Genomic DNA, 13,040 nt, shown 5'->3' on the forward strand with positions numbered 1-13,040 from the left:
GATGTATGCTCTTGACAATGTCCACCTCGTTTTCTATGGCATGGCTCTCCAGGTCTCTCTTCAGGAGAACTTTCATGACCAGCCTTGTATCTCTGAGATGGTGATGGGAAACCTTCACATATCCAAAGCTACCATGGCCGATGGTCTCCTTCAGTTGATACTGTCCAATGATGGTTATCTCCTCCTCCTCTTCTGAGGAAGAATTAAAGACATTTTGTTGTATTTTGACACCTTTCCACTGGGATGGCAAGTACTCAATCTTACAATTATCTCAAATGTTCTAAATGAAGATGTCACATAAAAATCTTAACCAATTGGAGCTAAACTAAAAGCAAAGAAGTGAATGCAAACACCAGAATAATGATAAGAAATACCCAAACCAAAACCACACCAACACAACTCCCTACCTCCCATCCCCCGACACAAATAAACCTTAGAGTAGTTAGACATTAGTCCAGTAGGTCACCAAAAAAAGCTCCCAGTGCTGTAACTGACAAATGTGGAGAGCAGCTTCTTATATACCCTCCTGGGGATGCCTCACAATGCCTGATGACATCAGGGAGCAAATGGACCAATCATAAATGGGACCAGTGACATCAGTGAGGAATGGACCAATCAGGGCTCACCAATCACCCATTGATAAGTATGCTCTTGAGATGGGAGGACTGTTGCCAAGGAAGCCAGGTACATGGGAAGATGCTCCTGCTCCCCTGGCAGCAATGTGGGAACCATAAGAGGAGGACACTGGCCAGTGGCCCCTGACCCTTGTGTGATGGGGGAAGAAGGGCAGGGTACCTTAGGTTTGCTTCTGGGGGAACATCACTCAGTGTACTCCATCCTTCCACAGAAATTACAACACTGTTCTTGTCCCTTAGCATTTCCTATATCTAGTTACAAAGGATCCCGGGAGATGGAGACTTTTCAATGATTTTGTAATAACCTGAAGGGCAGAAGCCACTCACCACGTTGGCATGATTTCCATGCCCCACTGCAGAAGAAAGAGATCCTGCCCTACATTAGGGGGACTGGAACCTCCACCCCCACTACAGCCGGTGCAAGGAAATACAAAAGGGGAGTACTTCCAGAGGAGAGTAGAAGAGAACAGGAGGAGGACTGAAGCGGAACAAGACCGACTGCAGGAGCCGGGCAGAGAGGAGAACCGAGTGGTTTGAGGAGAGGAGTGGAGCAGTGAGCCATACCGGGCGGGCCAGAGGAGCGGGGCAGAGCCAAACTGGAGCCACCTGGAGGAGTAGGGTGAGCCAAACTGGAGCCGGATGGAGGAGAGGGCCAGAGATGAACAGGAACCAGCAGGACGAGTGGGGTGAGCAAACCTGGAGCTGGCTGGAGAAGCAGGGAAGAGCATAACCGGAGTCAGGCAGAGGAATGGCGGCGTGAGACGAACCGAGGTGGATGGAGGAGGGGTTGGAGCCGAACCTTAGCCTTGGGGCTGAGCGGGAGTCCGGAAACTTAGGCCTGACCAGGAGTCTTAGGCCTGAGGCCTGAGGGAGAGTCCAGAGCCTTAGGCTTGAGCAAGACTCTTAGGTATGAGGCCTGAGGGAGTGTCCTGAGCCTTTGGCCTGCAGAGGGACTGAGGCCTGAGGCCTGACAGAGGAGTCCCGAGCCTGATGCAGGCAGAGAAGCCTAAAGGCTTGAAGTTTGAATAGAGGCGAGGACTACAGGAAGGTAGCTTGCTCATCTGGGTGTCTGGAGGTTTGGACATTTGGAGGCCGGGAGGCTGAGGTGGTCAGAAGTTGAGGTGGAGGTTTGAAGTTCAGGTTAAGACAGGTCTCAGGTCTGGGTTCTGGGTAACTAACCAAGGATAAGGTAGTTTCAGGCATGCATTAGGAGGTGGAGGGTGGCTCTGGTTCATGCTTTTATACCTTTGTAAGTAAAACCCTTTCCCACCATAAGTGTGCCTCCATGGAATATTCTTGCTCTTGGAGTACAACAATTTGACTCAAATATCTGTTTCTACTTGAGAAGGGAGAGCAGATATTCAAGATTAAGTCATAGTTTTGTCCACATCTGCCATTCTAGTTTGTGTTTCCTGTTTGTACCATTTTCTATGCTTCTATGTCCTGCTGTTGTTTTTGATTAGCTTAGTCATTTTTTCTTTTTCAGATTTAATTTTATTGTCAAGGGGACATATAGAGGGGTTAGTTACATAAGTAAGATAGTGAAAACATTTCTTGTCATACTTTTTACCACCTCCCTCATTCTTCTCCCATCTTCTCTGCTCTAAAATTCCCCCTTGCCTCAGTTGTACAGTTAATTTATGACATATTTTCTTGTGAGTATCACAGTTGCATTGGTTTGCCCTTTATCTTTTGTCTCATCATTTTGATGTTCCCCCTTCCCTTCCCTAATTCAGATAAATGTATATACAATAACCAGGGAACCGAAATCAAATACAGTGACAACATGGACCTGAAGATTATTCTACTTGAGAAACTTTTTTTGTTGTTGCTCTTCTGGTTTTCTGGTGCTATGAGCCACGGTGCCCACTTTAAGAGGTTTTTTTTTTTTTTTTTAGGAAAATAAATAATAGGTGGGGCAGTGGTGGCTCATACCTGTAATTCTAGCTATTCAGAAGGCTGAGATCCAAGAATCTCATTTAATGTCTGCCTAGGCAAGTTTCAAGGATTCAATCTAGTAGGTCCTGTGATTAAATTCCTGAAGCAGTGAGCAGGAGTGAACCCTATGAACCTGACAGGACTTCTCCATTCCTAATGGGACTTTCTTTCTCCAAGTCCCCATCTTTTCTTGATAACAACAGGAATGAGAAGCCTGCCCTCACCATCTTTGGTTCCACGCAGGCCCACACATACCATGGCAAAACCCAGGAGGCCCGGCACCACATCACTGTAGCAGGTGCAGTGTCAGTTCAGGGAAGGCAGCAGCGAACATGGCTCCAGCCCCATGACCACTGGAGGACTTGATGGAATGGTGTAACCCTGGGCCATACCAGGGAAGGGGAGGCAGGGAGGCCTCCGAGTCTGCTTGTCTACCTTCTCTGTGGGCCTCTAGAGCGACCATGTGTCTCTGCAAGTGCGCGTGAGTGTCCTCTCACCCTGCTTCAAATTCCTGCACACAAGTTTCCTGTCCTTTCACCTGTACTTCTGGTACCTTCACACGCACTTCCGGTCCCTTCACCCTGGTCCCTTCACCCACACTTCCGGTCCCTTCTCCCATGCTTCCGAGTGGATTCGAGGTACGTGAAACCTGTCACCTGACCTGCTGGACTAACTTCCGACAACTGTAAGGCTTTATTTGTGTGGAGGTGTAGGAGGGAGCTGTGTTGGTGTTTGGGTTTGGGTATTTCTTTTCATTATTCTGGTGTTTACTTGTTTTTTAGTTTAGCTCATTTGGTTAAGATTTCTTATATGTCATCTTCATTTAGAACATTTGAGATAATTGTAAGATTGAGTACTTGCCATCCCAGTGGAAAGATATCAAAATATAACAAAGTTTCTTTAATTCTTCCTCAGAAGAGGAGGAGGAGATAACCATCATCGAACAGTATCAACTGAAGGAGACCATCGGCCATGGTAGCTTTGGATATGTGATGGTTGCCCAGCACCACCTCACAGATACAAGGCTGGCCATGAAAGCACTCCTGAAGAAAGACCTGGAAAGCCATGCCATAGAAAACGAGGTGGACATTGTCAAGAGCATACATCACACATACCTCATCCGGTTTTTCGAGGTGATGAAGGATAGAGACTATATCTCGTCACGGAGCTGGCCATGCAGGGACACCTTATAGGGTAGATCCGCAAATCTTGCTGCAGCCACATATTCCAGCATGAAACCAGGAGGCTGTTCAAAGAGATTGTGAGTGCTGTGTACTACCTTCAGGAGAATGAAATTGCACACCAAGACCTCAAGCCCAACAGTATCCTGTGGGACACCAAACCCAATGCCAAGGTCAGTGATTTAGGGCTGAGTGTCAGGACGATCCAGAGGCAGTTGACAAAGGCAGCTTATGGAGCCTTGATATTCTGACTCCTCAAAATGTTCCTACACAAAATGTATGATGCCTACAAGATGGACCTTTGGAACTTAGGCATCATTTTGTATGTGATGACAGCGGGAAAGTTCCCATTTGAGGGGAGGAAGTTTGCTGAAGTACAGGTCCTACGCTTAGAGACCAAGTATAGCCCTCCACTATACCTATCTGCTAAGGGATTGACCTACTTTCCCAACTGCTGACTGTGGACTCCAGTCAGAGACCCAATGTTGAACAAATACTGGAGTACTCGTGGCTGAGTCTAGATGGGGGATCTAGCCTGGTTCCTGATGAGCCACTACCCAGCAAGCTGGACCCCATTATTGCGGCAGTCATATGTGACATGGGGTACAATGCAGCTGAGACTCGAGGCAATACAGGACAGAGCATTCAGCGAAGCCATGGGCACCTTCCTGGACATCAGAGAAAACTTAAAGCAGAATGTGGGCCATTTGGAGTTGAGAACAAGGCCTTGGATGGTACCACCATGCCCAACTCCTAAAGAACATCCCCCCAGTCCTTTCCCTCCATGAAGGAGATCCAGCTTACCCGCACAACTTAACAGTTTCAGCTGGTCCTCAGAATTTCATTGGGATGATGATGGCACCGAGACACATGTGAAGAAAGTCCAAAATACGAGGTTGACTGCAGTTCACTTTTGCCTCTTGCCCAGCTACAGTTCTAGCAGAATTAGGAGCCAAGTTTTCCTTTGAATGGTTGAGCAGCCTAGAGAGTTGCCAGTCACAGGAAATGCCCTTCCCTCTGGGCAGCCTCAAGTGGAGGCCACAGCCTCCAGTAAGAGTACAAGACAGGACTGGACTATGTGTGGCTGACAGGACAATCACCGTTCTTCACAGACTCTGCTGCTGTGTGAAGGACCGAAATTAATGTCCACAGCATATGTACACATCTATTCCAGGAAGTGGTTCAGAACTCAGAAACTTTCTCTCAGTGGGGGAGAAAATCAGAGAGGTGTTGACATAAATGCTGCAGGAGCAAGTCATTCTGGAAGTTCACATTGCATGTGACCAGCACACCCAGCAGAGGCCTTAGCACAGCCTATCCCAGCCAGGGCCAGTGGCAAGTGCTATTGGATCCTGCAGCTTGGATTCCAGGGAAAGGACAGCTGACATGGAGCTGGCTTTCAAAGCTGAAAGGTGCCTACAGAAGCCTGTACATTCTGAGCAAAGGTAGTAGGGGGAGGGGAGCTTTGTCACTTCATTTAACAACCTTTCATGCTATGTTCCCCAAACACTATGGTGTTTTTGTCCCGAATGTTCCTGCAGGTCATCACCTGACCTTCCATGTATGCCCCTTGTCTGCCTTGTTACTTTCTTGTTTGTTTTGTATGTATGTAGGTTTGAAGTGAGGTCCTGGAGCTTGGTGGTGTGGTAGGCCAAGGATCTGAGGGGCAGGAGGCCACCTGAACTCTGCTTCCTCTTTGGTGCTCTCCAGGAGACTGGAGACCCTGCTGAGAACACCAGTGATGCTGGCTGGGTGGGAGCATGAGCACAGTCTTCATGGGAAAGAGGAGGGTTGGTCCCCAGGCTCCATGTCAGTAGTTTCTGCCCAGCTCTCCTCCATTTCAGTGCAGATTCCTGCATGGTGTTTTCTCTGTACTCTTCACATTTATTCTAACACAAAGACATCATACAAGAGTCCCTGACTACAGAGTTCTTTGCTCACATTAGAAAGAACCTAGTACATTTTACATACCGGTACCTAGACAGGTTAATTCGAACTGCAGGTCTTCCCAGAAGCCCAGTTTTTCTCTTAGGGAATCCAGAGTTCTGGGGAGCTGAGTTTCCCCTATGAGAACATACTGAACACCCAGAGCCCATTGTTTGATTGGCAGTGTGTTTGAATTACAATAATTTTCCTTTCTTTCAGCTAGAGGTGAGGAAACCTATGAAGGAGCAAGAGACCTGAGAAAGCATGGGGATATAGTGGGGTCTGTGAATAGACCTTGCCGGGATGGAATTTGCCTGTGGATGGACCCTTCCTGCACTGACTGCCTTTGTACATGAACAGAAATATGGTAAGATAAGATATGGCATTAATTATGCTATTGAGTGTGCAGAATGTGATACTATGTGTTCCTTTGGGTCTTTATATCTCCTGTGGATACTGGGTTATCATGTGCATGGTTGGTGATCTAGCAGCTGAGTCATACCTCCAGGCCTGCATTTTCTAGTAAATGGAGATGAAGTCTGCCTGGCTGGCTTTTATTGAAGTCTTCTGGATATCCACTGGTAGAACCATTTGAACTGCCATTTAGAGCCACCCTCACCTGGTGATGCTTTTGATCTTGACCTGGTGTAACACAAGTTAGTTTCTGTGACGTGACACAAGGGATTTGTGGACTTACCTGAGTGACAGCTCTGATAGGACCACCTTCACAGTGTTGGGGAAGAAGGAGATGGTGGACCGGTGCACAGAATGGCAGGGAGAGAGGGACATGGGCACTATACAAGAGTGTCAGCACAGAGTATTGGAGAATCTTGGTAGAGATTCTGGGAGTCCCCTTAGAGGCCCCAGGTGTCACCTCCTTTTCAAGAGCACCAGGCTTTGGGCATGGTGTTCCTTTACCTTGTCATATTTCTGTTGAAGGCTCAGGGTCTTCTCTGGAATAGGATAGCCTTTATTATCCCTTAGGGAACCAGACTATTGGACAGCTTACTTTCAAATAATACAATATTCTGGACATCCAGTTTTCATTTTTGTGATCACAAATTGTATGAATTAAAATATTCCCTTTCCTTTCAGCTAGGGATGGAGAAACCTCTGATCTGAAGGAACAAGAGACCTGAGAAAGCATGGCACCTGTGGATGCACCCTGCCTGGGCTGAGGGTGTTCACACATGAACAGAAATTCTGTAAGATTGCATGTGACTCTTCACCACTGAGTTATCTGTTTTGGTTCGGGTAGGGACATTAGATTTCCACAGAGAGGCAGTGCTGAGGGCTGAGGCAGGTGACAGGTGTGTGATGGGAGGAGATTGGCAAACCTGGCCGTTAGTGTTTGTGCTCTGGGTCCAGGAGGCTAAACCTGCAGAGTAGACTGGTGAGATTTGCATGAGGAGGGCTGGCTCCTGGGGGCTCAGTGGTTCACCTTTGGACTCTAATCAGAAAATAAGATGGGATTCTTGTGGGAGAGGCAGTGAGGGCCTCAACTGGGCAAAGTCTGGGCACCTTGAAAGACAGGGTTGACCCTGATGTTCACGGAGAACTGAGAGGGGAGGCTGAGGAATTCTGAATTGCACATGGACCAGTCCTCAGTGACTGGGTGGGTGGGAAAGACGTACTGTGCTTTTCCATAATATCTCAATGATTTTTATCCTCCCCTCCCTTTTTTTGTTTGTTGGGTATATGTGTTTGTGAGTCTGTGCTGGTACTGGGGCTTGAGCCCAGTGCTTCTCTCTCTGTCACTGTCTCCTTTCCCTTCTCTTCCCTTTCTCCCCTCTTCCCATCTCTCAACCCTGTGCCATTTACCTTCCCTACTTTAATTTTGCCCCATTACTGTCCTCCTCTCTTCCTCTTTCCATCTTCTTCTCTTTCTTTTTTATTCCCTCTCCCCTTCTCCCTCCTCTTTAATCTTTCCTTACCTCTCCACTCTCTGTCTCTACTTCTCTCTGTGTCTCTGTCTGTCTATCTCTCTCTCTGTCTCTCTCTCTCTGTCTTTCAATTTGCATGGTTATTGCTTATGCTTCATGACTTGAGTGATACATCCAAGCCTTCACTGTCTAGTGAATTGGAGGTAGAAACTACCCAGGCTCTCTTTAACTTAGATCTTCCAGGTATCCACATCAGGAGGACTTAGCATTACAAGCATGAGCCACTAGCATCTAGAAATGGTTTTGACTTTGTGAATCTAATGTAGCAGAGATTGGTTTCACTTTTGGGTACTTTTCTGACAAACAGCTGTGTGGGACACGCCTTAAAAATGCTTGTGGAAGGAAGGGGTGGTGTGTTGGTGTGCAGAATGGGCATGGAGAGAAGATGCACACAGTGCAAGGGTGTCAGCACTGAGTGGTGTTAGAATCATAGTAGAGTCCCTATGAGTCTCCAGAGAGGCCCTTACATGACACAGCCTCTGCAGAGCACCAGACTTCGGGTATGGTGTATCTTTTCCCCTGGTAGTTCCCAGGTAGAGACTCTGGGCCTCATGGAAGAATGGCAGAGTGCCCGAAGCTCTCACAGAGACTTAGTTCTTGTGACACTTTACCAGTCCTTTACACACTAGTTCACTCAGTTTGGAAGGTCGACTAGCGCTGTAAGCTGCTCTGTCAATGGTGATGAAATAAACCTAGGAAATGCCACAGTCTTCCCTTCCTTCCTCAGACAATATTACCAAGGTCATCAGGGTTCCAGTGGCTCCCCTCCATCTTGTGTGGACCTGGGAAAGCCTGCTGAGATGCCCGTTCACAGACGCGGCTCACGCTCACCATGCATGGGCTTCCCAGTAAATGTTAACCCAGGACACATTAGGCCGGCCTGGTGGCACCCCTGGGAAGCCCAGAATCTTAGAGAACTTAGAAAGGCAGTTTCCGAGGATTGATCTAATTCTCCCTGGGCCAAGACCCTCCTCCATAGCCTGGCTTATCGACTTTGCACCACCCAGGATTGGAGAAGTTTAGCTAAGGCCGTACTTTCTAGCCTTTATCACTACAGATTATGGCCTGTCACGTAACCTTAGCAACTATCAGGGAGTGCCTTCTTCTGAGGCTTCAAGGCAGAAGACTCCCTTTCCTCTTACAAGGCCTCACCCCCAATCCTAGAGGCCACTGTTCCTACTGTCCCGGCCATTTGATGATGTTTGCTAAGTTTGGTGGTTCGGTTAAATTCTGCTTGTTGCTGGCTAAATCCTAAATTTTCTCTAGCATTGACCTCTTGGCAGACAATAGAATGGGTGTTAACAAGCACCTCCCATCCTTGCCCCAGGTAATGGGCAGGGATGTGGAGAATTATTTGCCTTTTAAACTTTTTAACTTACTTTAAGTCTTAATTGATCTTTACAGCATGTGGTTGGGTCACAGAAAACAGCCTGGAGGCAATCCTGACTCTTATCACCAGACTCCAAGCCAAAAAAGATTCTCCATTTTTCTCTCCTGTGCTCTCATAAACTCTATAGGATCAAGGGACCAGAGTCATTTGGAACGAGTGCACAAATGTGTCTACTAACCTCGATTTTCCTGACCCAGGATTAATATTTTGCTTTATAGGATCCAGGTCAATATGGTGTTAGTTGCATGGACTGTGGCGTTCTGGGGCCACAGGAAGCTGCCTCCACAGTCTGCTCCCAAACTAAAGTTTTTAACCAGTTTCTATAGAAATTTGCAGGCAACCCAGCAGGAGTTGCCCAACCCATCTCTCGTGCCTGCCTCCATCACACATGACTAACGAGGCCTGCTGATTCGGGATGGAAGAAGCTGAACATTGTCCTGACCCTTTGACCTCTTGACTGTTATTCATTTGTGCTCTCTAACACCTGCCAGTAAGATTAAATAATATGATATGATTTGATTTGATGGCACCTATACTTTGGTGGAGTTACAAAAACTGTTAGGTGAGATTAACTGGCTAAGGCCTTGGCTTCACCTGCCTGCAGAAGATCTGCTTCCGCTTTTTGACTCTTTAAAGGATAAAGCCCCCACTGATGTTATTACAATAACTCTATCACATCAAGTAATATTTCAAAAAATTCAGACGGCCTTAAATATGGCACAATTGGCTCATTATAGGCCCGAATGCCCCCTTTGTCTCTGGATTCTTCCCAGCTCAGAGCTTTCCTCAGCCGCCATTAGTCAGGTGGGCAAGCCTCTCCAATGGGTGCATGCATCAGTAAGAAGGGCTCCCAGGGTTTATTCCCAGCTAGAACCGCTAGCTGACCTGGTAATTAAGGGCAGGGCTATTTTCCTGAAACATTATGGGTGGGATCCTGATGTGCTAGTTATTCCCTACCAGCTGTCAGATTTTGAGTGGGTTAAAAGAAACCATAACTGGGTGTCTAGTCCCTTAGAGGGATTCATCGGGAAGTTGGACTGCCATTATGGCACTTCAAGATGGGTAACCTCATTTTCAAGGTTACAGTGGACTCCCCCTATACTTTTCTCTACCTAATCTCTTATTAAAGGTGTAAATGTTTTTACTGATGGAGGAAAAGTGGGATCTGCCGTGGTGGTATACTCCACCTCCTCCCCTGCCAATAGGAAAGAAAGCACCCACTACTTTGAGCCAGTTACAGGGTCTGCACAATTTAAGGAGCTATACACAGTTGCCCTGGCACTAACCCATGTCCAGCAGCTGATGAACCTATTTTCTGATAGTTTGTATGTAGTTAATTTGTTAGCAACCCTAGTGTCGTCATACATTAAACTTGCCTATTTAGGTGAAAGGGCCCGGCATGCTGAAAGCCATTTGCTATAATGTTTTGCCATCCTGGGGCTACCCTTACAGGTAAAGACAGACAATGGGCCTTGCCTTATAAGCAAACCATTGCAAAGAATTTTTCAAATGTGGAATATAAACACACCACTGGAATACCATACAATCCAAGGGGTCAAGCCATAAACGAGAGGCATAACAAGACCCTAAAGGACCAATCAATAAAAAACAAAAGGGGGAGGCATCCCCCATGACCAGTTAAGGACAGCCATGGTTACACTAAATATTTTAAATTTCTCCAAAGACCAACCTCTCACAGCTTTTTCAAAGGCATTGGTCAAATCAGACACCTTATTTAAAGGTGGAAGCCCAATGGAAGGACCCCCTTACTGGATCATGGCGAGGTCCTGACCCACTTAGCATGGGAAGGGGCTTCAGATGTGTTTTCCCAATAAGGGAACCAAGCCCAATTTAGGTACCTACTAGAGACCTAAAATACTGTTCAACAAAATAACTACCCAAGAGCACTTTCTCTTGTGGTACGCTTCCTTATTCTCTCTAGGAATAAAAAAGATCGTGGTGGATTTCTTCTTGTTCCTCCCTGGAAATACGGGAAACCTGCCTGCATGTATCCGTGGTGGACAACAATGGAGACAGCCAGCCTCCTTTCCTTCCAGTGCCCGCTCTACTTGCTTCTTGGACTCTACCTCAACCTCTTTTACGGAGCAATGTTTCTCTGTGGTGATAACGCCTACAGCTACTGCCAAAGAACTGGAATGGATTTTGCACTGTTATTTCCATTATGTCTTTCCCCTGTTGCTGAGCTTAGGGACTCCCATTGGGGAGAGAACAGGCATTAAGGGCCTTGGCACCTTGCTTCAATGTTTATGATAAACTGTCCACTAATGATGTGTTAAGTTGCTAGTACCTTGGCTGCTGTGGACCTCCGGAACTGCCAGGGCCTGTACCTGCTAACTGCCAGAGAAGGGGAACTCTGCCTGCTTTATCCTGAGTGGCACTGAAATGGACTGAACTCCAATTTTCCCTAGACTGAGCCAAATGGGTGGCTCCCTTACCTTCTCCCCTTGTGGGAGAGACCCCCCATGATCCTTGTGTTTACATTTGCCTTGTGTTCACATTTGCCTTGTGTTTGCATTTGCCTCTGTGTTTACACTTGACCCTTGCTAGGGTAAATAGGCTTCCCCTATTTCTTAAGCAATGAGCCAGAGCTGTCCAGTTAATGGTGGTCTGGCAGCATTATGCTGCTTTTAGGGAACCCTGTGAGGTTGGCCATAGCCCTTACCAGAATGTGGAGGCGTGAGGCAAAATAATAACAGGGCCTCTTCTTGAGTGTCAGTTCCTCCCCAAGTTCTTCCACTGGGCTGGCAAGCCCTGCAGGTAGGTTTGCCTGAAGAGCTAAAGTAGTAGTCAATGACGGGTAAGATCCTCAGAAGGGAACAATGTAAGACAGGAGCACACTCAAGTAGGGCAGCCACCAGATAATAAAAAACAAAAGGGGGAAATGTGGGGCACTCCCGGCTGCCCCGCCTGTGTGGCCCTGCCCTGAGATCACATGGGGTGGGTTCTAGCTTGTCCTGCCTTCCAGCCTTGGGACCACGTGTGGCCAAGATGGCGCCTGGAGGTGAACCCAGAGGCAGTCTTGTGGGCTGTGACGTAGAATTAGACAGCCTCTTAGGATTGATCCCTTGGCCATCCACCCTTGATGGACAGCTCAGGCCTCCCCTCAGTCCCTAGCTAGGTGCACCGATACCCCTCCACTTCCTGCCTCTTTAAAGGCCAAAGCTCCTCCCAAATAAAGCGAGACCATGCGTGACACTCTCCCGGGCTGTCTGATTGTCCTCTGGCGAAAGGGGGGCTGGCTGGGTTCGGGTGGTCCCTCGACTTCACCTTTTCTTGGTCCGCCTTTGTCAGGGTGCGCTTCCCTGCCTCTTCCGCTAGCCAGGAGAGCACTTGGGGCAAGGACCCCGACATCTTCCTATCGGCTTCTAATGTCAGTGTCAGCCCTACTAAACTTCTGAACCCAGTTCTCAGCCTCACTGTTTAAGTATTCAGCAGGAACAAGAACATGGTTTGTTTTCCATGTGCTACTTAGAAAGTAATCTTGCTCCACACTCCTAAGCTCCATAAAGATATCTCCAAGGAATAAGACCAAACAAAGGCTGTCAAATGGCCTAAGCTCTTTTCTCACTGCTCACCCAGGAATTGCAGTAATTAGATTTACCCTGTTGACAAAGCAAAACTCTCATAACTTACTTTCCTAACTTTGAGACAGTCTGTTACCACATCTTTTATTTATTTATCCTAAGCACATGTATTTATTGACCAAATATCTTCTGATTGCCGACTAGTAGTGTGCCGTCTGTTTCTGGTCACTGGGGATGTCTGTAAGAAAGTCATAATCTTTGCTTTTATGGTGCTTATTTTAGGGGTACTGAGAACATCAGTGTTAACAGTTATGGCCAAAATTTTCTAGTGGTAAGCAAGAGTGCCAGGTTCATATGTACTCCTCCCAATAGATCTGAAAAATAAAGGAAGTATGATATTCTTCTCACAAGGCCATTCTGGCATTGACATTTTTTCTTGTTCTTGTTGGTTGTGGGGCTTGAACTCAGGGCTTGGGGGCTTT

The 13,040-nt window shown here is 47.2% G+C and overlaps 1 protein-coding gene across 1 annotated transcript in view; it reads left to right on the plus strand.

The window, feature by feature from the left end:
- Positions 1-4,352: 4,352 nt before the first annotated feature.
- Positions 4,353-13,040, plus strand: part of LOC125366928 (vomeronasal type-2 receptor 116-like) — a 60,604-nt gene continuing 51,916 nt past the window's right edge. The window contains exon 1 of the mRNA XM_048367625.1: positions 4,353-4,488. Coding sequence (XP_048223582.1) covers positions 4,353-4,488 — 136 coding nt within the window. The remainder of the gene's footprint in view (positions 4,489-13,040) is intronic.

This window comes from Perognathus longimembris, chromosome 18 (assembly GCF_023159225.1).
Source record: "Perognathus longimembris pacificus isolate PPM17 chromosome 18, ASM2315922v1, whole genome shotgun sequence".
NCBI lineage: Eukaryota > Metazoa > Chordata > Mammalia > Rodentia > Heteromyidae > Perognathus > Perognathus longimembris.